Raw genomic sequence first — 26,002 nt, 5'->3', positions numbered from 1 at the left:
TTCAGGATCTAGTTTGGGTTCTACTTAAGGTTCAGTTTCCAGTTTATGTTCTAGTTTCTAGTTGAGGTTATACTTCTACTTCTAGTTCAAGATAAGTTCGTAATGCAGAACATATGTAGATCTGTTTATAGTTCTGTTCATAGTTAAGTTTATAGTTCAGTTCATAGTTCAGCTAATACTTCAGTTAATACTTAGTACAGTTCTAGTTCAGTTCCCAGTTCAGTTCCCAGTTCAGTTCCTAGTTCAGTTCCTAGTTCAGTTCCTAGTTCAGTTCCTAGTTCTGTTCCTAGTTAAGTTTCTAGTTCAGTTCCAAGTTCAGTTCCAAGTTCAGTTCCTAGTTCAGTTCCTAGTTCAGTTCCTAGTTCAGTTCCTAGTTCAGTTCCTAGTTCAGTTCCTAGTTCAGTTTCTAGTTCAGTTCCTAGTTCAGTTCCTAGTTCAGTTCCTAGTTAAGTTTCTAGTTCAGTTCCAAGTTCAGTTCCTAGTTCAGTTCCTAGTTCAGTTCCTAGTTCAGTTCCTAGTTCAGTTCCTAGTTCAGTTCCTAGTTCAGTTCCTAGTTCAGTTCCCAGTTCAGTTCCTAGTTCAGTTCCTAGTTAAGTTCCTAGTTAAGTTTCTAGTTCAGTTCCAAGTTCAGTTCCTAGTTCAGTTCCAAGTTCAGTTCCTAGTTCAGTTCCTAGTTCAGTTCCTAGTTAAGTTCCTAGTTCAGTTCCTAGTTAAGTTCCTAGTTCAGTTTCTAGTTCAGTTCCTAGTTCAGTTCCTAGTTCAGTTCCTAGTTCAGTTTCTAGTTCAGTTCCTAGTTCAGTTCCTAGTTCAGTTCCTAGTTAAGTTTCTAGTTCAGTTCCAAGTTCAGTTCCTAGTTCAGTTCCTAGTTCAGTTCCTAGTTCAGTTCTTAGTTCAGTTCCTAGTTAAGTTTCTAGTTCAGTTCCTAGTTCAGTTCCTAGTTCAGTTCCTAGTTAAGTTTCTAGTTCAGTTCCAAGTTCAGTTCCAAGTTCAGTTCCTAGTTCAGTTCCTAGTTCAGTTCCTAGTTCAGTTCCTAGTTCAGTTCCTAGTTCAGTTTCTAGTTCAGTTCCTAGTTTAGTTCCTAGTTTAGTTCAGTTCCTAGTTCAGTTCCTAGTTCAGTTCCTAGTTAAGTTCCTAGTTCAGTTCCTAGTTAAGTTCCTAGTTTAGTTTCTAGTTCAGTTCCTAGTTCAGTTCCTAGTTCAGTTCCTAGTTCAGTTCCTAGTTCAGTTCCTAGTTCAGTTCCTAGTTCAGTTTCTAGTTCAGTTCCTAGTTTAGTTCCTAGTTTAGTTCAGTTCCTAGTTCAGTTCCTAGTTCAGTTCCTAGTTAAGTTCCTAGTTCAGTTCCTAGTTAAGTTCCTAGTTTAGTTTCTAGTTCAGTTCCTAGTTCAGTTCCTAGTTAAGTTTCTAGTTCAGTTCCAAGTTCAGTTCCTAGTTCAGTTCCTAGTTCAGTTCCTAGTTCAGTTCCTAGTTAAGATCCTAGTTCAGTTCCAAGTTCAGTTCCTAGTTCAGTTCCTAGTTCAGTTCCTAGTTCAGTTTCTAGTTCAGTTCCTAGTTCAGTTCCTAGTTAAGTTCCTAGTTCAGTTCCAAGTTCAGTTCCTAGTTCAGTTCCTAGTTCAGTTCCTAGTTCAGTTCCTAGTTCAGTTCCTAGTTCAGTTCCCAGTTCAGTTCCTAGTTCAGTTCCCAGTTCAGTTCCTAGTTCAGTTCCTAGTTTAGTTCCTAGTTCAGTTCCTAGTTTAGTTCCTAGTTCAGTTCCCAGTTCAGTTTCTAGTTCAGTTCCTAGTTCAGTTCCTAGTTCAGTTCCTAGTTAAGTTTCTAGTTCAGTTCCAAGTTCAGTTCCTAGTTCAGTTCCTAGTTCAGTTCCTAGTTCAGTTCCTAGTTCAGTTCCTAGTTCAGTTCCTAGTTCAGTTCCCAGTTCAGTTCCTAGTTCAGTTCCTAGTTCAGTTACTAGTTAAGTTCCTAGTTAAGTTTCTAGTTCAGTTCCAAGTTCAGTTCCTAGTTCAGTTCCTAGTTCAGTTCCTAGTTAAGTTCCTAGTTCAGTTCCTAGTTAAGTTCCTAGTTCAGTTTCTAGTTCAGTTCCTAGTTCTGTTCCTAGTTAAGTTTCTAGTTCAGTTCCAAGTTCAGTTCCTAGTTCAGTTCCTAGTTCAGTTCCTAGTTCAGTTCCTAGTTCAGTTTCTAGTTCAGTTCCTAGTTCAGTTCCTAGTTCAGTTCCTAGTTAAGTTTCTAGTTCAGTTCCAAGTTCAGTTCCTAGTTCAGTTCCTAGTTCAGTTCCTAGTTCAGTTCCTAGTTAAGTTCCTAGTTCAGTTCCTAGTTCAGTTCCTAGTTTAGTTCCTAGTTCAGTTCCTAGTTCAGTTCTTAGTTCAGTTCCTAGTTAGTTCCTAGTTTAGTTCCTAGTTCAGTTCCTAGTTTAGTTCCTAGTTCAGTTCCCAGTTCAGTTTCTAGTTCAGTTCCTAGTTCAGTTCCTAGTTTATTTCAGTTCTAGTTCAGTTCCTAGTTCACTTCCTAATTGCATATTTCAGTTCATAGTTCAAAAATAGTTTCTTACATAGTTTAGTTCATAGTTCAAAAAAAGTTTCGTGCATAGTTTAGTTCTTAGTTCAGCAATAATAAATGTACAGTTACTTGTTCCGGTTGTAGTTCAGTTTGTAGTTCAAGCTCAGATTCGAGTTTGGGCTCTAGTTCAGGCTCCAGTTTAGATTCTAGTTCAGTTTTCTAAGATCGTTCATTTTGTTGCCATATTCGAGTAAGATCTTTTGCTGTTTGTGTAGGCATGATCAAATACATCAATCAATGCCTAAGTTTACTTTCCCAAAATGTCTTTATAACTAAGTAAATATTTTTAGCTAAGTAAATGTTCTGAGAAACAGACTCATCAGTTACATTTGTATCTTTCTTTGTCCTTCTCATTCTAATTATAAATAGTTGGTAATAAAACAAACATTTTCTTAAGTATAATGTTTTGTAATTTATTATTTACGTCCATATTTTACTTAAACAATATTCTAGCTATTTTTAAGTACACTACAGTATGAAATTGCTACATTGGGATTCTTTAGACTCCACTTCTACGTACTCACAATCTACAAAATTTACTGCTACAATTTTCCATAAATGTAGTGTAGGAAAAGATATCCTTCTGACAAGAGAATTTTTGATGTATCTATTGAAAAATTTAAGATTTTATTGAACTTAAATTTGGTTGCAGCAAAAGAAAGGCTTAACAATCTAATGTTGAGGCTGTGATTATGAGAGATTGGTTATGCTAACGAAATTTCTATTGTTTCCTACGTAATTTTACAGGAAGTTGCTTTGAATACATGAAATCTACTACAACCTATAGAGAACATGTAAAATTCCTCACTGCTGAAATAAGTATTTGTATTTTTAAAACCACTTTCTTGCTTTACTATTATTACTAGTTTTATTTTCCCAACAAATGACAACCATACACTACTCTGATGGATGGCTAACACTTAATTTGCGAAGGACTCCATCCCTATTTCTTCTTATCTCTATTTGTTTGTTAGTTTGTGTTTTCAGTTAAATGATGAACATGACAAACATTTAAGTTTTTCCATCTCTTGACTGTTTGTTCTATATTAAATATTAAAAAACAAAATTCTAACAAAGGAAGAAAAAACCATATAAATGATAGAGCAGCAGAGCAGACGTTTAAGTAGTAAACTGACTAAATAAAATTTATTTTTATTAAGTTTTATATGTATTATATTTTTATACAACTCAAATTGATTTACATCATCCGCTGTTATATTTACTCTGAACTATGTATGTCTCCAGATGGGATGACATGACATGAAATAATTGAATGTCTTTGCGTTGTTAGGTTTTGCAGAAAACGAGGAGGTTGCAACAAAAACTTTTATTTCAGATGTCCTTTAAGAAAGGAATAGAGATATGTTTAGCCATAAAGAGAGAAAGCCAATATATATTTGGTACATGAAATGGTATGTTTATTTATATGGGGAGGGTTATTGATTACTATTGGTTTTGTTATAGAAACCAACACATTGTAATCGGTAGATTCATATACATATAGTAAATATAAAAATATTTTTGTGATTGAAAAATATACATATATATTTGTGACATTATTAAATCCCATAACAAAGGTCACACATATTTATATTCTTATATGTAGCTACATATAAGAATATTTTTAAAATATGTCAGGGAATTGGATTTTAAATAACATACAGATTTGTTTAAAGACCCATTTGGAAATGCGAGTTAAGGTAAGTTCCAGTTCTGTTCTAGTTCTGTTCTAGTTCTGTTCTAGTTCTGTTCTAGTTCTGTTCTAGTTCTGTTCTAGTTCTGTTCTAGTTCTGTTCTAGTTCTGTTCTAGTTCTGTTCTAGTTCTGTTCTAGTTCTGTTCTAGTTCTGTTCTAGTTCTGTTCTAGTTCTGTTCTAGTTCTGTTCTAGTTCTGTTCTAGTTCTGTTCTAGTTCTGTTCTAGTTCTGTTCTAGTTCTGTTCTAGTTCTGTTCTAGTTCTGTTCTAGTTCTGTTCTAGTTCTGTTCTAGTTCTGTTCTAGTTCTGTTCTAGTTCTGTTCTAGTTCTGTTCTAGTTCTGTTCTAGTTCTGTTCTAGTTCTGTTCTAGTTCTGTTCTAGTTCTGTTCTAGTTCTGTTCTAGTTCTGTTCTAGTTCTGTTCTAGTTCTGTTCTAGTTCTGTTCTAGTTCTGTTCTAGTTCTGTTCTAGTTCTGTTCTAGTTCTGTTCTAGTTCTGTTCTAGTTCTGTTCTAGTTCTGTTCTAGTTCTGTTCTAGTTCTGTTCTAGTTCTGTTCTAGTTCTGTTCTAGTTCTGTTCTAGTTCTGTTCTAGTTCTGTTCTAGTTCTGTTCTAGTTCTGTTCTAGTTCTGTTCTAGTTCTGTTCTAGTTCTGTTCTAGTTCTGTTCTAGTTCTGTTCTAGTTCTGTTCTAGTTCTGTTCTAGTTCTGTTCTAGTTCTGTTCTAGTTCTGTTCTAGTTCTGTTCTAGTTCTGTTCTAGTTCTGTTCTAGTTCTGTTCTAGTTCTGTTCTAGTTCTGTTCTAGTTCTGTTCTAGTTCTGTTCTAGTTCTGTTCTAGTTCTGTTCTAGTTCTGTTCTAGTTCTGTTCTAGTTCTGTTCTAGTTCTGTTCTAGTTCTAGTTCTGTTCTAGTTCTGTTCTAGTTCTGTTCTAGTTCTGTTCTAGTTCTGTTCTAGTTCTGTTCTAGTTCTGTTCTAGTTCTGTTCTAGTTCTGTACTAGTTCTGTTCTAGTCCAGTTGATAAAAATCGCAAATAAGTTTACTAAAACTTTCAACGTAACCCTCGTATTTTAATGGAAAACTAAAATACACGAATATAAAATATTAAACAGCGCCAACAAACAATTGCTTTTTTCCCCCATTTGAAAAGGTCGACACCCGCTAAAGGCCACCATCACAAACGTACAATTATAGAAAAAATTTAACAACTATAATGACCTTTCACATGGCTAAATAAAAAATACATTTAATCTATTGAAACTGTTTGCATCATTTAATTGTACAATAATTTACAAGCTTCATTAAAAAAACTGGCAGATAAGAGAAAACTAATTGGCAGAGCTGAATATTAAATACTCTTTTCTATTCCTTACACACATCAATATTTAAACGATTTCAAACATTTTTGTCATTATACTGGCCTTAATAAAAATTATCTGTGGCATACGATAGAAGGTTATTGAAAATGTCAAATTATTTTGAAAATCTACTTGCTATAGCATTTCAGGCTTAATAGCTTTTTAATATGTCACGTGTGTTTAGAAGAAATTAGTTGTAGCTCCTAAAAGTATGCAAAATAATAGTAATATAGTTGTGTTGTACACATGTATTGTTTATGTAGATCTTTCCCAGCAGTTTTAGTAGTAGTAAATGTATAGCTATTCGACAGTAATTTTTGCTAGTGTTTATTTATTTTGCTGAAGTCAGTTGGTTACTTTGTGCATCCCTTATAATCTAGCATGTAGTTAATTATCACTTAACTGTTTCTAAGTTATCTAGAAGGTAGTCAATTAAGACATGTCTTGTACTGCTCTTTAGAAAGTAGTTATTGTACCCACCAGAATTGAGTTCTCCCTGTGTAACCAGTATTTATACTAAATTACAAGTAAAATCATTGCTTTGGGACAGTCACCCCGAGCTGCTGGGTTCTTAAGCCTTTTCAAGCAGAAAACGCTGCAAGAGAGGAAACACATGTTTGTGTATATGAATCCATGATTCATTTTTTATTTCATTCATGTGATGTCTCATCAACCATAGACACTTAATACTATAAAAACCACATTAATCACCGGTAAAGGTCATTGGTTACAAACAAACAAAAAAAGAAAAAAAATTCCAAATCAGTATCAGCAAATGGAGGTGAAGAAAACTGTAAAATAAGTAAAAAAATAAACTATGTAATGCATGCAATGGAAAATGTTAACTTTGTTTTGTGTTATGAGCATATATTTAAAGGATTAAAGTCGTTGTTGGGTATTTGTTTATGCCTTTGAATATAATATTGAAAAATCGAGGTAGTCTCAGTTTTTTCTTATATCTCAGCCATTTCTTTGTCGGTCGGTTTTCTCGATTTAAGATACCAACCAAAGTTGGACTATCGCGAATATATTGATGTATGAAAGTTATTTGAAGGCTTCGAAAAGTTTATTTCAACAGACGGGCGGACTTCCTGAAAGTCCATCTCCTGTGACATGACGAGGATGATCTTATCGGCCATTGTTCAGCACTAGCAGAACGGAGATTGGACAGATTGGGTTTCTTCTTTTAACATAATCCGGTGGGTCTACTAGACATGAATACGTTGATACAACTGTATGGCTTGGTTAACGACTTCAAAAATTCCGGATAAGACTCGGAATTTTTTTTTTAAATGCACTCAACTGTAATAAAAAAGATCCCTAAAGTATGCAGTACAAATTTAGATATTTTATTTGCAAATAAATAAGAACAGGCAGGTGGTGTGGGTTGGAGAAACTTGAAGAACTAACATTAATAAATGCTACCGGGCGAATCCGGGGCGGTCAACTAGTTATAGATAAATATAGATATACCTGATTGAAGAACCATAGCTTCTGTGGTTCATCTGTTGTTTGCCGCTCTAAATATTCTTTCTCTTTCATATCCTGAGAATAGATCATTGAACAATGAGAACCATAAAAATCCCATAAAAGTATATATTCCTTTAAAGTCCCTTCATTCCTATAATAGATATTGCATAACAATACCTAAATATTTGAATACCTAAATAACTGCAACAAAAAAATAATAAAAATAAAAAAGTAATCGAAAAATCAACTGTAAAATTACTAAAGAAAAAAATAGTTCAAGTAAAGACAACTACATATTCGTGCTGTTTCTATACTTAGTTGAGAAAATGACAGGAAATAGTTGCAGATAAAATGGAAAAACTTTAATTAAAATGTTTTGAAGCAAAAAAATACACAAATTAAAATAAAAAGCAATATGTAGCTATAAATAGTTTTATAGTTTTGTATAAAATTTAAGTGAAAACAATAATAAATAGGCGCATATTCATATTCTTAATATTATCATATTTTTAAATTACAATAAATTTATAGTTTAGAAATCAGATTCGTTATTGCAACCGAATTTTTCGACAATCGAATTAGGTCGGTTCTAGGTACTATCTATGAAATTGGATTGCAATTATTGAAATTGTTGGTTCTCTTATATGATAATATTAGTAATTTTAGTTTGTTTAGTAAATTGAGTTGAAGACGAAACTGTAATGAATTTTTTTAAAGAAAAATATTGGATTTAGATAGAATTTTTGACATTTGGAGCAAAACTCGAAATGTACTTACAGTTACATGATAATTCAAACGTTTATCGGAGGAACTTTGAGATTTTGAACACGTTTTGTAATATTCCATTTATTGAGGAATTTATGAGAACAATTTCTTATAAACGATATTCCTAGACTAATCCTTTAAAATCTTCATAACGTTACCAGCTGCTTTATTAGTTTTTCAACATATTCTTTCCTATTAAACATATTTGATTATTCTAACCGTTTTCCAAACAATTTGTTTTCTGCGAGTTTTAATGTGTCCTTCTTAATACTTAATTTTTTGGAACCGTGTTTTTCACTACCATTAAACGTTTAAGCGCAGTGCTTGTTTTCTTAAACAGAACTGAATGATAGATTTTTTTAGAGATTTCGCATTTTTCTTTTATTTTTTTTTTTTTTTGCAAAAAGCACTTACGCTCATTTTTCAAACAGATGTTTCGAAAAACATAGTAGTGCCTTTTAAAATAACACTTTGTTGAAAGAAACTAAATAAAAAATTTACTTTTTTGTTAGAAGATGAATAGTTTGCAACATATACTTGTAACTTAATCTTAAAGAAATATACATACATAGTTAACCCTTAGAGAATTTAAATGAAATTTGAAAAAATAATAATATAATTCAATATACATAAAAATTGGATTTACAGTACCAGCAGTCAAACGTCGATATTAGTAAGAAAATACAAGTAAGAGAGCTATATTCGGCTGTGCCGAATCTTATACATCCTTCACCAAATTATACTTCAAAATACAAATTTTAAATATTTTTAGGTAAACATTTATTTTTTTTACAGTTGTTTTTTTAATTTTTTGGAAAAAAAAATTTTCAAATTGTTATTTTAAAATTTTTTTTTAAAAAAAAAATTTTTTGTTTTTTAATTTTTTGATGAAAAAAAAAATTCGAGTTAAAAAATATTACTATGGTCTTATATACGTCGTTTGCATAGGTCTTTGAAATATCTATCATTTAGCTATCCATATTGTTTTTATTAATGACTAAGTAATCCAGATATACACACAGCCTCAGAAGTGAGTATACACCAGTGAATTTTTTGATTTTTTTAAGATCATAAAAATCATTATATTCCGACTTAAATCTTCATTTTTCAGAACCGAATCTATTATTCAACTCAATCTCCATCAAACCGAAACTTTTAAATTTTAATCGATGGATAGATTTTAGGATTTCTTAAAAAATCAAATAATTTTTGGTGTTTACTCACTTTTGAGGCTCACTGTAGGTCAGAAATAGGTCAAAATTCGAGGATGTCCTGGTTTTTTCCTCAAAAAAAATTCGGGTTAAAGAATATTTTTTCCGATCTTGACCCATTGTAGGTCCAACTTACTATGGTTGCAAAGGTCTTCTTCTTCTATCTATCATTAGATATTAGGGTATTCAATCGATTAACCGTTAATCGGTTAACCGATTAATTTTGGACGGTTAACTGTTCGAATAATTTGAAATTGCCTATTTTCAAATAACAAATAAACCGATTAATTTGTGTCGATTAACCGATTAACCGAAATTCCTTTTTTTGCACTTTAAACAAATTTTTGTATTTATTTTTCCATTCAAATACAAATTTCAAATTAAAATTAGATATTTTTGATGATATGATATGATTAGTGAGTATGTATAACAACTGACATATTTAATTTACATGTATTTGAAACTTTGTTTGTATTTACATGTATAAACGAAACTTTTTTTGAATTGAGTCTTTAATCATAACTAAACGAAAATATTAAATTAATCAATATCCAAAACAATCCAAAAAGGAATATTCTTTATCATGCTTTTTATTTCTCCAACATATACAATCAGCGAGAGAGTTCACTAAAACCCTAAAAAACTCATACATCGCTCATTTGCTGAAACAACGTCATAATATAAAAAAAGTTGTTTCAAGAAAAACGTCTTTGAATATTTTATGACATTTTACTATTTCTTAAATAAATTTTCAACAACTCATGCGATTTCAGAAATATAAATAGTAGATGTTAATATCTTTCTAATCTGTATTTAACCCAAATTTTAAATTAAATATACCAGAAAACATGAATTTTAATTTTGATGTGACAACAAAAAAAAAACACTCTCACACAAAAAATAATTGATTTTTTTGAAAACTAATGAAACTATATGAAGGATTATAGAACAGCGCATATTTTGTATTACTCAGTTCATAAAACACGGATTTTGAGTTATGACGTTGTTGCAGCAAATAGGCGATATGTTTACAGAAATTATCTCAAATACCTTATTAGCTGTTTTTTATGTTTTTGTACACAAAATTCGTTGTTGTATTTTCAATTGAAAATGAAAATAGAAATTTTTCGGTTAATCGAATAATTTTTAATTTACCGATTATTAACCGAATAAATCTAAACCTCGATTAATTATTTGCTCGATTAAACCAGAAACCCGATTAATTCTTTGGATCTCGAAGATCCTTCTCACGAAGGTGAAGGGTATAAAAATATGTTTTTGGGAAACCTTTTGTTACCACGATTGTATGTTAAAACCCGGTAGGCCGTCTTTTGCTGAAAATCGACTAGTAAAGGGTATTCCAATAGGGCTTTCCGAACTTTGACAGTTAATAGAGGCCATATTTGTCGAATTCGCTGTCATTTATACAGTTTGTTTTGCCAAATCATCATGGATGGATATAGCGTTCAACAAGACCATTTGCATGTGTTTTAAAATTAATTGAACAAAATGGGTAACGATCCGCAAGCTCCGAGAGGACTATGTTGTGGATAAATTATAATTCTACCTGTTCGTGAGAATCCGAGGCTTTTCACAACTTGACGAATTTTGTTTCGTGACTTGAGCCTGCTCCCCTACAAAATTCAACTGACCCAAGAGCTGAAGGTAAACGACCATAGTTTATTATTACTTATTAACATTGGCAGGTAAATAATATTCAACGTTGTATAGTCTGTAATCTGGAGTGGCGACGGGACATTGCTTTGAAGATCTTTTTGTTTAACTCTATGTGGATTTAAGTGCCCCGATAGACCAGTCGATATTGTGCCGAATCTGAGGGTTACGGGTTCAATTTCCGCCAGAGAAGTGAAACACTTCACAGTTTGTGTTTGTTTTTTTTTTTAAAAATATTTTTTTTCTTAACTCTATCAACGGTCACTTAGATAACATAGGTCAACAGCAAAAAAAGGCTTCATTCACTAACCACTATATAGATTTGATGCATCATGGTTACCTAAGTACAAAAATGGTAAAATTTTTGAATTCTATGGATAAATTTTTTTTTTCTAAAATTGTGAATTTTTTAGATGTATCTCCACATAAATTATGATAACTCAAAAAGGGTTAGTCCGATATTATTAAAGTAAACTTTGAAAAGTTAAAATTTACATAACCTTTAATCTGTTTATATATATTACGTTTTAATCGGTTCAGTACTTTCGGAGTTATAATAACAAATTGAAGTAAATTTTTGTTAAAATTTTAGAATTTTCTGAAAATAAGCGAATTCACTTAATTGTGAATAAATTCGAAAATAATCCATAGATTTTTATGGTTGATATCTCATTTTATTCCTAGTACATGTGGCTTTTCGATAAAGCAATAAGTGTGAACAATTTCTGCCGTTATCGATTTTTCATGATTTTTTTTAAAACACAAAATATTGCTATTTTCACGTAAAAAAAAAAATATTTTTTGCTTAAATTTGTTATTATATCTCCGAAACTACTGAGCCGATTGAAACGCAATATATATGTAAAAATTTCTACATATCAAGGGGAAAATGTTTTCAAAATTCAATCAATCAAAAGAAGATTATTAACTACTCAATTTTATGTATAACAAACAAAAAAGTTAAATTTTGTGAAATTGAGCGAATTCACTTAATTGTGAATGAATTCGAAAAGAATCAATCGATTTTTATGATCGATATCTCATTTTGTTGCTATTATATGTGGTTTTGCAGTAATGCAATAAACGTGAACAATTTCTGCCGTTTTTTGCTTCAATTTGTTATAACTCGGAAACTATTGAGCCGAATAAAAGGCAATATAAAAACGTATTAAAGGTCATGTAGGTCTAAACTTTTTTAAGTTTATTTTAATAATATCGCACTTACCCTTTTTGAGTTATTATAAATTATGTGGAGAAACGTCTAAAAAAATTCTCAATTTTACAAAAAAAATTTAAAAAAAAAATTTCTCCATAGAATGTAAAATTGGACCGTATTTGTACTACTGGAACCACAACACATCAAAATTGTGTGGTGGTTTAAAAAGCCTCTAAAATTTTTTCGATTTTGTTGCCCTGATCTAACTATTCGTGTTGTTTAATATTCTGAACTACAGGATGTCCTGGAAATGTCGTTCGATTCGAAAGGCTTTTTTGTCTTTTGAAATCTGAATCTGTGACATGAGTCAATCCCTTCCAGTAGAAATTCTTATTTAATTCTACGGGGTTTTTAGAGTTTCTCTTTAAACGAATAGGATCACTAAGTTAAGACACGCATTAGCAATGATAATGACAGGATGTGTTAAAAGATATCGATAGGAATAATGGCCATAGGTCTGTATTTTCCAAACTTTTTTGAACAACCACAAGTCTTTTTGCTCGTCTCCAAAAACAGCGTTTTTCGAGGGATTTGAACGCGCAACCCTCAGACTGAAAGTCCATCTAATCTATAGGGACAAGAAGGTCAGGTTATAAGAGGATTAATAGTCTGTATGAATGTTCATAGAATAATATTATATTATGCAAACTACTCAGAGAAAATAGATTGTAGTAGCAACCGAATTTGTTGCCAATCAAATGATTCCGTTTCGGCACACATTGAATTTTCGGTTCTACCAACAGAAAGTCAGTTGATAAAGAAGAATTTCGGTTGAAGCAACCAAACTTTTGTTACCCCTTCTAAAATTTTGTAGCCACAACTGTAAAATTAAGACAATAATAATAGAATCATTCGATTGGTAACAAATTCGGTTGCTATCATGAATCTTTTTTCTCTGTGCACTTAAAACGGCGATCCTGTGATCGATCTTCGTTGGATTGGAGATAGACCAAACTGTAGATAACAATTTTTCAAATTCCTATATTTTTAATCAAGTTGTAGTTCATTCTGGGTTGTCATCTAAGGCCCTGGAATAATGTTTATTCTAAAAGAAGTGAATACTTAAAATATACTCTCATCTAACTTATTTCTTAGAGCTAGTTCGTAACACTAGTACTTGACCTTTCAAGAGATTAAAAATGCATTAATTTTTATATATTCTTTAATATTTATTTATATTCGTTTTTCATTGCCTTTAAACTTTTCCTTCAAGTGATATTGTTTTTATTTTATTGTCTTTTGTGCTGGTTCCACTGCAAATCTCTGAGGCAAATTTTTAACTATTGTTCCTTTTGAAGTCGAATCCAAAGGTTTGCAAAAAAAGGAAACGAATGAATGAATGAGAAAACTTAGGATTTCAACAATTTACCTTGTGACACTTTAAAAAGTGAAATGAAAAAAATATTGATAATTTCCCAGCAAACAAGCTAAATTGAAATCAAAATTAAAATGATTTGAAATCAAAACTTTTGCAAAAGTTACACATTTGAGAATGATTTGAGAAAGCAACTGTTTCTAAAATTAGGTTATTTTTCCCCTAATTTTTGAGACTATATTTGATATGAATCGAACAGTTTGTTGGGTATGTGAACTTACTCAACCATTCGCAGAGTGGCACACACATTTAAACCCAATTTTCATTCAATACACGTATTTGTTTAACCAGTGGGAAACAGATGCAGTAGAGAGGCCTTCCTAAAGGCCTTTTTTTTGCAAAAACAAGGACATTAAGTCGCATTGCAAATTCTGTTTAATTTTACTCGACCTGTTATTGGGAGCCAAGGCTTTCTATACTGACTTCTGTTAAAGAGCTGGTAGAAGACTTATTTAAGCAAATATGCCTTCTTAAATAGGTCTTCCTTTGAGGTCCTGTAAGGAGACCTGCCGCGTCATGTCTCATAGAATGTCTACATAGGAACTTCTATTAAAAGGCATGCAAATGAAAGTCTAATTGAAGGTCTGCTGAGTAAGTCTTTAAAAAGGGAAAAATTATTAATTAAAACCTAATGAATGGACTTTAAAGAATCTCATGTGTAGTTTTGAATATAAAAATCCACCTACTTCACGCGATCTTCACAATATAAAACTTTTTAAACACAAAATTTTTCCGAAAATTTTTTACCTTCTTCTGGTTTCATGCTTATAATAAAGAGAGCAAAATCAATTTTATTCTGGAAAGGTAACTAGTAGGAATAAATGCAAAATCTTACTTATTTTGTAAAGCAATTTTGGATGTGTATGCCATTTTTTAGAAGGAGAGACAAAGTCTTTTTAGAACACCTTCTCAGAGAAGGCAGAGTGGAATGAGTATCGGTTCTTATAGAATGTGTAAACAGATCTTTTAGAAGGCCTCCAAAGTGAAGACCTGGTAATGATTACCGCTGGTTAGCTTTGGTTATTTAAAACTTATTCAAGTATATTAAGAGGTGAAGCACAATGAAAAACTTTCGAAAAGAAATTTTCAAATGGACAAATTTTAACTGCATCAAATTGCTCTTTTATGTTGGTTGAATTTAACAAATATTTCTCTATTTTATTGGTAAATACTTTTTTTCCTGGCTTCAGTGTATTTTGAAAGTAGGAAAACAATCTACACTTGTGGCAATTGGACATGTGTTTTTTCCTTTTTTTTTGTAGAAATGAATGCGGTTTTGAACAAAAACCAGCAAGTGGGAAAGTTTAACTGTGGCCACATAAGACCACTTTCTTGACTTTTGCTTTGATTTGATAAAATTGTCAGCAAGACCAAGTAATAAGGCTGAGCGAAAAATTCAGCTGAAAAATTATGTAATTTTGAGAAACTTTAGCTGAGATTTTTAAGCTACATAACATAGAAAAACTCCCCACAAACTAATTTAAATTTCAGCCTATATGTATGCTTTAATATTTGATTAAACTCTCCTCATAAATATGCCAATATCCTTGTTAATTTTACCATAATAATTTCACTCCCAATTGCATAGTCCGTCCCCACAAATCTATATCTCTATTGTCTTAATAATGCTGTTGTTCACTCTCAAGGAAAATTTATTTGCTCCTGTTTTAAGGAATCTTTTCTAATTCTAATGAAAATATAGAAAAAAAAAATGTTTTTAAAAGAATTTTGTTGGCTTCATTGAAAATGAAAACAAACAAGAGAAATGTTTATTATTGTTATCGTTGGAAACAAAAACTGAAACTTACCATAGTTGGGGTGATAATATTTGTTTTCGTGCGCCAGACTTTCTGCTGTCCCCAGAGTAAGAGAGTGGTGGAGAGTGTAAGTATGTGTGTATGTTTGAGAATTTGTGGTAACTAGAGAATTGTTTCACTTCTTATCAGTTCGCGACAGGATTTTCGAAGAAGTCATCTTGTGTCTTGCTATTTTTGTCTGTATGTTAGTAGCTGGTTGCATGATTTTATTAATTTTGCTGTTCGGTATCTTATTAACACTCCCAGTGTGCTTGAAATATTGTCGTAAATAGTCGATAACAATATGAATTTAAATTATGGTTTTCTATTTCTTAGAAATTGCTTTAGAATTTGTATATTAACATTTATTCTAGGTAAATTATTTAGTAACAAAAATCATTATAAATAAAAATATGGGAATCAAAATGTTAATGAAGAGTGAATGTAGCTATTTTTGAGTAAAACAAACACTATTTGAAATTTTGTGTGATGGGTCTGACAAATGTCAGTCAAATTGATTTAGGCTTAAATCAAAAAAGGATGAAGTGGTGACAATCCATTTTAATTAAATTGGATTTGAATTGCTTATAGATTATTTTAATATTGAACAGAACTAGAACAGAACAGAACAGAACTAGAACAGAACTAGAACAGAACTAGAACAGAACTAGAACAGAGCTAGAACAGAACTAGAACAGAACTAGAACAGAACTAGAACAGAACAGAACTAGAACAGAACTAGAACAGAACTAGAACAGAACTAGAACAGAACTAGAACAGAACTAGAACAGAACTAGAACTAGAACTAGAACTAGAACAGAACTAGAACAGAACTAGAACAGAACTAGAACAGAACTAGAACAGAACTAGAACAGAACTAGAACAGAACTAGAACAGAACTAGAACAGAACTAGAACAGAACTAGAACAGAACTAGAACAGAACTAGAACAGAACTAGAACAGAACTAGAACAGAACTAGAACAGAACTAGAACAGAACTAGAACAGAACTAGAACAGAACTAGAACAGAACTAGAACAGAACTAGAACAGAACTAGAACAGAACTAGAACAGAACTAGAACAGAACTAGAACAGAACTAGAACAGAACTAGAACAGAACTAGAACAGAACTAGAACAGAACTAGAACAGAACTAGAACAGAACTAGAACAGAACTAGAACAGAACTAGAACAGAACTAGAACAGAACAGAACTAGAACAGAACTAGAACAGAACTAGAACAGAACTAGAACAGAACTAGAACAGAACTAGAACAGAACTAGAACAGAACTAGAACAGAACTAGAACAGAACTAGAACAGAACTAGAACAGAACTAGAACAGAACTAGAACAGAACTAGAACAGAACTAGAACAGAACTAGAACAGAACTAGAACAGAACTAGAACAGAACTAGAACAGAACTAGAACAGAACTAGAACAGAACTAGAACAGAACTAGAACAGAACTAGAACAGAACTAGAACAGAACTAGAACAGAACTAGAACAGAACTAGAACAGAACTAGAACAGAACTAGAACAGAACTAGAACAGAACTAGAACAGAACTAGAACAGAACTAGAACAGAACTAGAACAGAACTAGAACAGAACTAGAACAGAACTAGAACAGAACTAGAACAGAACTAGAACAGAACTAGAACAGAACTAGAACAGAACTAGAACAGAACTAGAACAGAACTAGAACAGAACTAGAACAGAACTAGAACAGAACTAGAACAGAACTAGAACAGAACTAGAACAGAACTAGAACAGAACTAGAACAGAACTAGAACAGAACTAGAACAGAACTAGAACAGAACTGGAACTGTATCAGCAAACCTGTTGTATTCATTTACTCTGTTCATATTCACTCATTAAACTAATTTAAAGATTCCTTAATAAAACACATAACCCAAAGGATCAATTTCTTTTCCAATTTACCTCATTATGATGTGTTTGCTTTACTCTTTCCCCTAAATTACTTTTCATTTCCGAGTTAATTAAAAGGCAACCAATTCCGTTATCAATGACACATCTAGAAACTGAAATGAGACTTTATTTATAAAGCCAACATTAGTAGCAATGTAATAGGAAAAATACTAATGTTCTTGCAACATGCTGCAGCACGTTAATGACATGTTTTATTTTGCTCTATCATGCTTATTTTAATGCAATTCAGATAGTGAACAAAAAACCCAAAGAAAGAGAAAAAACTACTGAAAGGAACAGAGAGTATTTGTTAGCTGAGCTCCCACATGAGCATTTAATTGATGACATTATAAACAACATATGTGTTTTTGAAATTTAGTTTCAGTTTTTCTTCTTTATTGCTTATTTTTTTGTTTGTCACTTCCGTTTGTTGCATTTTTAACGGCATTTAGTTTGATGTCTTTAGTTTCTTTTGGAAAAGGAAGCAGAAATTATTGTTTTTTCCTTCCATTAATAATTGGAGCATTGAAGCAGGCGAAATATGATGTGATTTTAATGCGTTTTTTTTTTGAGTATTTGAACTGTTTTCGTTTTTATTTATTCGTCATGTTGTTTTTTGTTATTTGCTGCAATTTCAAAAGTATATGTATGTATGTATTTGCTGATATTTTCGATTTGATTGATGTGTTAATTTCGTTATTGGTGGCTTCTGTTTCTTTTAAGTCATGATTTATTGCTTTTGATATTTGCTCTTTAATTTTATAGAATATTTGTTAAATAATTTAAGAACTGGAATTGAACTTAAACCACAAAACCTTCCAATTCTATTTATCAGTTTATATTTCTGTTAATCTGATAATTAAAATCCCACATTTTCCACTCACAATTTCTATAGCCTTTGTGTGAATAACTGACTGACATCAGCCATGTTTATGTCAAATATTTTTAGAAAATTATCCTCATATGAATGTCATGTGCCATGTTGAATGTGGGTGGCTGTTTTAAGAGAAAAATAGTCATGATGAAATAATATTTCAAATAACGTGTATTATTATTATATTTGTTTTTTTATTTCTGTAGCTTTGTACACTAAAACTTATTTATACCAACTCGTTGTACTAGTATTTGTATTAAATACCAACCTGAGACTCATTATACGTGCTTATGTGCCCTTTGAATATATATTTTTTTTGTGTCCTCATAATTTAACACAATGTTATTCACTCAGGCAGATCAAATGTTTAGGATGATGGTGACAACCCACAGACTTAAATACAGTTCTCTTTCATAAAAGAAATGATAAAAGAAAAAATAAACGAAATAATCCTAAAACAACATTGTTTTGTTGTGTAAAAGTAACTATAGTTTTGTTAAGCGTTCATAAGAATTTCTTTTTTAGAAAACTGTAGGTTTAAGTTAAGCTAAGCGTCCTTCTCAGATTCTTCCACAAATAATAAATCTATTATTTTGGTGGATAACAGCAATTAGGAGCACATGATTCATCATTATTACACCGTACGACAGTCCTTTTAAAAGGACTTCAAATTTTCAGAGGAGTACATTTTTGAAAAAATGTTTTAAAATACTTCTGATCATCCTACTATGCCAAATTTGATATAAAATGATCAAGAAGGGTTGTAAAATATTTCGTCGTATTTTTTATCCTGTCAGGATAAAAATATGTTAAAAATGTCCTTTCAAATTTTTAACCTTGATTTAACCTTCTAGATTTCCAATAATTTTTTTTCAAAAAAATATTGAGTTAAAGATCCAAATATTGAATACCACATGCCAAAATTTCATCCTTCTATCTTCACTATTTAAGTGTTAAATAATATTTTAAATTTGCATTATTTGATTTTTTATATTTTATTTTAATATTTCATTCGAAAAAATAAAACAAAAACTGTCCTGAAAAGAAACAAAGAATTATTTTAAATAAACAAGAAAATGGTATAGTCGGGCAAGCCCGACCTTATGATACCCTACACCGAGTATATGATTATAAAGAGTTTTCATGAAACTTATTTATGTTAAATCTTATTTGAATACCGGCATTTTCGGTAGTGGGCCTTATATGGGAGCTATTAGTAATTATGGACCAATCGTCCATAATTTGGTGGGATGCATTGCGAATATATGAAACATATTTGTGTTGAATTTTATTTGGATACTGACATATTTCAGAGAATTGTTTGAATTTAATTTAATATAAAGGATGAAATTTTGACATTTAGGATAGAATTTTTGGGTCTTTAATACAATATTTTTTTAAAAGGAATTTATTGGCAATCTTAAAGGATATTAAAAGATACAAATTTTAAAGGACATTTTTGACATCTTATGATCCTTACAGGATAAAATAAAGATAATACAAAATATTTTACAAGTCTTCTTGTTCTTTTGACATAAAATTTGTTATTGTTGGATCAACAGAAGTATTTTTAAATATTTTTTGAAAAATGTACTTCTATAAAACTTTTAAGTCCTTTAAAAAGTAAAGAGGGTCTGTGTCATTTTTTTTTTTGAATCAAAGTTTTACTAACTTTTAGTCGCCCGATCTATTCGAAATATTTTGTATTAGTTATTTTTCATTAGTTTTTCAATACAATCGTATCATTATTATTGTTTTTTACACCTAAACCGGCAACAATGCCCTGAGGCACTCTTCACCTTTTTGTACCTGGTTCCTAAACTTAATTTGCAAATTAGTTTCTGATGGTTGTTCTGAGTTTATTGGGTCATAGTTATCCAAAAAAAAATTATTCGACAACTTTTGTTTAGCTTTTTAAAGTTTAGAGGGTTAAGAAAACAAACATAGAGAATTATACATAGAGACGAGACACTCCGATTTGTCAAACAAAAATACAACAAATAATATTTCAGATATTTTGTTGTTGCAAGAGATAGGTTTTTGACAACAGACTTAGGTTTTTGACAATTCCGTCTCGTCTCTATGTTACCCTATGAAAGCAAATATTTGGAGAAATTGTGATTTTTTTTGTTTTCAAAAAAGAGATAAAATATCGAACAATATTTTCGGTCTTTGGTATATGTACGTTCATAAATCTATGTTTTGAAAAGTGAAGAGACTAAAATTTACAGAGGAGTTGAACAACTGTTTCTTCCGTGAAAGTCCAAATCTATTTGCTTACTTATCTATCACCTAATGATACTTTTATACAGCTTCGAAATGTCCTTCTGGTTTCTATTCATACATACAATTCTCGTTGTATGCGGGCCAAAATTGTCTGTCATTATTTGATCTTGCAATGGTCAGCCTTCTTAAGTATTCGCCTTCAATATGCGATATATACATCATCTGAGTCATTTTAAGTTGATTTTTATAAGGTCATCTGGTCTGGCTGCTCCCTATCATAGTAGTGTCTATGCGCAGGGAAGCAAGATGTCACATAGACTTCCTATCCTGGACAGCTCCTTTTGTTACTATCTAAATAAGATAGAAGTCGTAGTATAGGAATTAAGAGACATTAGTGTCGCCTTGTTATACTCCCACGAATACTGTTTACCTACAACTTTATCTGATTGCCAATATCTTCGTCTGAAAGTCATTAGCTTTATCTGGAAGATGTATAAGGAGTCTTAATATGAGTTCATCACAGAAGCCAGAAGAACCAATGCCACAGTTCCGAATGAATAAGGACTTTGCACATCCTCTCAAATTCTGTGAAGGCAGTTAAGTAATCTGAGGATTGCTTTAGGAACGATGGAAGCAAATTCAAGGATATGTTCAGGATCTCCAACTTGCAAGAGTCAGAGAGTCATATCGCACTGCAGATGTATATATCCCTTATGTGTCGTCCATTAGAGTTAGCTACAATATATAGTTCATAGCCTCTAAAGTACTAGTGCAAAGTGCACCTGAGATTCCGATGTAATTAGATTTCTGAATTCTGTACAGTTGGTCCACGATGTGATTTATTTTCGTTGTTGCTTGGGTTTACTTCTAGCCTACTTTTTGTGGCCTAGTTGCTGAGCATTTTCTAGACATTTGTCTTGATATTGCTAATTACATCCAGGAACATACGTAAAATCAACAGTATTATATTTTCCGCATTGCAAACTTATCAAATTCGACAAGATTCAAGTTAACACCATTTAGACACAGTGGAGAAGAGATCACCTTATCATCATGTGGTGTTCCATTTCTAACTTGTTCCGACTTCTCGTAGTTCCTAAGCTACAACAACATATTTCAAAATTTAGATAGTCTAGAGCAGATAAAAGATAAAAACTATAGCAATTCAATAGCTATAGTTTTTATCTTGTTGAAAGCTCGCTTTATATCTATCAAAACTGAAATCGTATTTTGTTAGAATTCAAGTGATCTCTCAGTGCTTACAATCTCAAACAAGGCTATCTTCTTTAAACGACCCTTTGGGAAGGCATATTTTGAGAAACCCTCAACCTTCTGCCGGAAGTCTTTTCCATTCTTATGACTTATTTTTCATTCTTGAATAGAGAATGATGGATCCCTTTGCTCTGTACAGCATCCGCGTCAGTATTCCTTCCGGTTTTGGTGATTTATATATACAATCGCTCGAAACTCTATCCTGGGAGATTATGTTTTCATTAATTTCAAAAACTGATTCACTGTAAAGCAATTCACTGTCACATCCGTACAGACCAGGAAATAGGTATTATTATTATTAGTGGATCTTTATAGGATCTTTTGTGCAACCTTAAAGTTTCAACATATCACATTTAGGATGTGTATGAAGCACATTATTCTATTAGAGAGATCAATTACATCACCTGGGGCCACCGAAGTAAAATAATTAAATAAAGGTTGTTGGCTTGACTAATGCGCCATCTCATCAACAGAGGCGCTGCAACCTGCACTAATAACAAACATAACGCGCAATTGCAGAATTGTCAATTAAAAGCTTTTCTCCTCCTTTCAACACCTTTTCTTATACACTCTATCCCCTTTCCATAGAAAGTAACACAATTATATATTGGCATATTAATTGACTGAGTGTTACTTCTCTATAAAAAAAAATTGTCCTTTCGAGCCTCTTGTCCTGCGTATTGCCAGCATTCGGCAGTCGCATAGAATAAAATAAATTGGTGACACCTAAAGCCATAGTGTCTTGTGAATAATTCAGTAATAATCCGAGCGGTAGCAACAATTTAGATCTACATTTGGACAGAGCAATGAACCTTTTGGCTATATGAAGATAAGGCTCTAGAAGCAGCTTGGCGATCCAACATAACAAATATCCTATTATTCCTAACTATCCTTCTCAAACATTCGTTAGAGCATATAGGGATGGCGTAAATTTTCACCTGAAATATGGAAATGTACCCATTGGGATACCCCTTTGAAAATTGAGTCCATAAATACCAGCCCCAGTGTCACCATTAGCCTGTTTGGAGCCATCGGTAAACCACACTTGATCGGCATTATTCCGCCACCATGTATGATTAAACCACACATCCCTTTCAGGTATAAGGACCTTAATCTTCCTATGTAACACCAGAGTCGTTGACATATAGTCTGATACTGCAATACTAGGATCATTCCCAAAGATACCTAGAATGTTCATGTGCCCAACCTGATCACCCGGCATTAAGCAGGATATCTCCGGTAATCTGGATACACTCCTATAGGCCTCCTCCATTACCAATAAATGTAAGGGTCAGATGTGTAGGATTGCACCCAGAGCATGATTTGGAAAGGTCCTCAAGGACCCACCGCTGCGTAAAATATTCAGAGATTCTGCTGAGGAATCTGACTAGGAATCAGCATGTACATGTTAAATAGATTAGATTTTGGGGAAATGCAATTTAATAACCCATTTATATGGCAAACTTAGTGCACCATACAACAGCTTTAGATCTCATCTATTTGGTTTAAGTTCATCTTTTTTTAATATACCTTTAGAAACTTTTCAATTCACTTACCTACAGTTTTGTATGGAACACATCACAACATGGCACTGATATAAATTCTTTTTTACTTAATGGCAAAGAAATAGTTGTAAAAATATTTAATGAAGTTGAAACTTAAGAAAAACATAGACAATATGTAGGTATCTTAACTTAACTTAGCTGGTAAATGAATGTTGTATTTTTTTTTTAAAGAATGTGGGAAAGGAAAACTTAACTGCAACAAAGCTAGAAAAAAAGATTAATTACAAAATAGTTTTAGTTTTTAGAGTTTCCTTTTTTAGTTCTTAACTAAATAATGTTTTCTGTTTGTTTGCTCAATATTCTTTTAGCTTCCCGACAATTAAGACGTAAAGTACCATATGCTGGCCACTTGATGACACCCCGGAGATTGTGGCTCAACAAGATACCCACACAATGTGATGTAGTCATAGAATTTCCCGAAGATGCACCAGATGAGGCATTAAGATGGTTACTGGCACGCATACGCTCACAGGCACCCGCCGGTCTGGGACTGGTGGTGCAGGTTAAGGCCCATGAAAGTTCAAGGCGAAATGCATTTTATATAAGTGCTCCCACAAATATGTAAGTACGAGTAGATTAAATATTTACCAACATTATAGAAAATTTATAGAAACAAAAAGGAATTAAGTACACACATGTTGTTTTGCCATAATAAAGGCAACGTTAACAGAAATCCATTACAATAATGATTTATTCTTTTTTTTGTTGGTATGAGATGGTTTTTGGTTATTTTCCTTTTAATATTTTTTTCACTTTGTAGTTTGTTTCGAGCTGCGGAAGAGGCTCGTTTGCCAAAACGTTTACGTCCTGATTTAGGTGGTGCCTTACGTGAATTCACAACCCGCGAAAGTCATTGTTTTCAGCAAATCAAAAGCAACGACGGTAATACCTCGCTCTTCACCTCTCAGGAACGCCAGTGGTTGGTATTGCAGGTTTTACAGGGACTGCGTGCTGGTCAGACAGATATAGAGGCCTTGCAGGGCAGGGCTGCGGTGGAGGAGGGTCAAAGTATAGTGGCTGCTTGGCAGGAGACAGGTCTTATCACACAAATATTTCCTTTGCATGAAACCAAAACGCTGTCCCAGCTGCAGTACAGCTGGGTTAGGCAGGTGTTTGCTCCGCAGCCATTAGGTAAAGTAAAACTTATCTTAAACATAGGGTTCAAATAAATAAAAGATTTTTAATTGTTGGATACTAGATGACATTGCTGAATACTTTGGTGTCAAGGTGGCTTTATATTTTGCTTGGCTGGGTCACTATACCTGTGCTTTGGGAGTTCCTGCTGTCTTTGGCACTATTTTATATGCCTTTCTATGGGGCAAGGGACAAACGGCTCAGGATATGGGTCATGTTTTGTTCTCTTTGTTTAATGTGGCCTGGGCTTCTTTGTATTTAGAGGCTTGGAAGCGCTATTCCGTTGAGTTGGCTTTTCGTTGGGGTACTTTGTCCACGCCACCGGAACTTTTAGAACCACCGAGACCTTTGTACAAGGTAAGAGTATTTCCTGCTAACAAGAAATTTTTTCTTTAAATTTGTATTTTTATATTTTCCCTTTGAGTTAAACAATTGTTTATATTTTCCATTGCAGGGTCCTCTTGTTGAAAACAATGTCACCGGACGTTTAGAGCCCAAAGAAGCACCGGCGTGGAAACGACGTGCATTCCGCTATTTAGTCAGTTTTCCCATAATCGGTTTGTGTTTGTGTCTGGTATTCGTTGTCATGTTCGTGATGTTACGTTTTCAGGTAAGTGAAGTGAAGTGGTGGAAATCAACAATATCAACAACAACAACTGAAAAGAAAGCAAAAACAGCTAGAAAACATTTCCTTAAAGTCTTCATTCTCCTAAACTATATTGTAGTGTCGTCCGTCTCCCACATGCAACAAACATGTTGTAATGGATGTACTTGTTTGCGAACATGACTCATGATTAACTTTTAAGTGTAATCATGCACATACTTGACTCGTTTTATTATTGTATGTATGGCTTTATGTATCTGTGTGTGTTTGAAAGAGTGCGTCTTTATATGTTATTTGAAATGTTTGTACACTAAACAATAGGGTGGTTGTTATTGGACACTTTTTGGATTTCATGGTCTGAAATTGTTATCCGTCATCTAAAATTCAAATGCTGAAAATTTGGATAAAATCGGTTAACATTTTGAGGTTGCAGATTTTAGTTGAAATTTTGGGTCAAAGGTTAAATGGTCAGACATCGATAACCCCTTATACAAGTCGGAAATTAGTAACGTGTATCATGTTGTCGTACTAACGAATTATGATAATTAAACATTATTGATTTTTTGATGGCGGAGCTTCAATAAGCCTTTTGTATTGGGTACTTTATTTAAAAACAATTAAATAAATGCGGTAAAATAGTCGTGCGTTTTCTTTCAAATTTTTATTTGGAATGAATTATAAAACTACTTATAGATTTTGGTGTCTCGATTTTAAACTTTCTCAGAGATCGAACGAGTTGTTGTAGATGGAATCTCATCAAACGACTTCAAGATCAATTCAGGGGTACCGCAAGGCTCCGCCCTTTCTCCTTCTCTATTTCTTATCTTTTTTAATGGCCTTCTATGTCAAACTTCCAACCCCATCTATACTTTTGCAGATGGCAGCAACATTTGCCATTCATATTCATTCAATTATATACCAAGCCTGTCTGAGATTGGGGCAATGAGGAAAAACATGAATATTACACATACCTAAGATCTTGTAAAAATCTCTGAATGGGGTTCTGCGAATAGAGCCGATTTTAATGCAAGCACGACAAAATGTTAAGATCCAAACGCGCGACAGATCATGTTGCTTCATCTGTTTTCAAGGGTGGTGTAAATATTAAAGAATTAGAAGCTCTTGATGTTATAGACATGAGTATTTAGTGCGATATCCGCTGGACAAAAAACATTTTTCAAGTGTCGAAGGAAGCACTCAAGTTTTCTAAAACGGTGTTGGAAATACTTCACTCCATCTGATCTCCTTACTATTTACGCCACTTATATCCGACCCAAAATGGAATACAATTCTCATGTACTGGCC

The 26,002-nt window shown here is 32.6% G+C and overlaps 1 protein-coding gene across 3 annotated transcripts in view; it reads left to right on the top strand.

The window, feature by feature from the left end:
* Window positions 1-26,002, top strand: part of wwk (white walker) — a 110,478-nt gene that overhangs the window by 37,013 nt on the left and 47,463 nt on the right. For all 3 annotated transcript variants that reach the window (XM_065501824.1, XM_065501823.1, XM_065501826.1), the window contains exons 2-5: window positions 23,268-23,520; window positions 23,720-24,090; window positions 24,158-24,450; window positions 24,548-24,703. In XM_065501824.1, the coding sequence (XP_065357896.1) occupies window positions 23,268-23,520; window positions 23,720-24,090; window positions 24,158-24,450; window positions 24,548-24,703 (1,073 nt within the window). The remainder of the gene's footprint in view (window positions 1-23,267; window positions 23,521-23,719; window positions 24,091-24,157; window positions 24,451-24,547; window positions 24,704-26,002) is intronic.

Source organism: Calliphora vicina, chromosome 2 (assembly GCF_958450345.1).
Source record: "Calliphora vicina chromosome 2, idCalVici1.1, whole genome shotgun sequence".
Classification (NCBI taxonomy): Eukaryota; Metazoa; Arthropoda; class Insecta; order Diptera; family Calliphoridae; genus Calliphora; species Calliphora vicina.
Note: the sequence above shows the minus strand (reverse complement) of the source record. Positions and strands in the feature narration are given on the sequence as shown.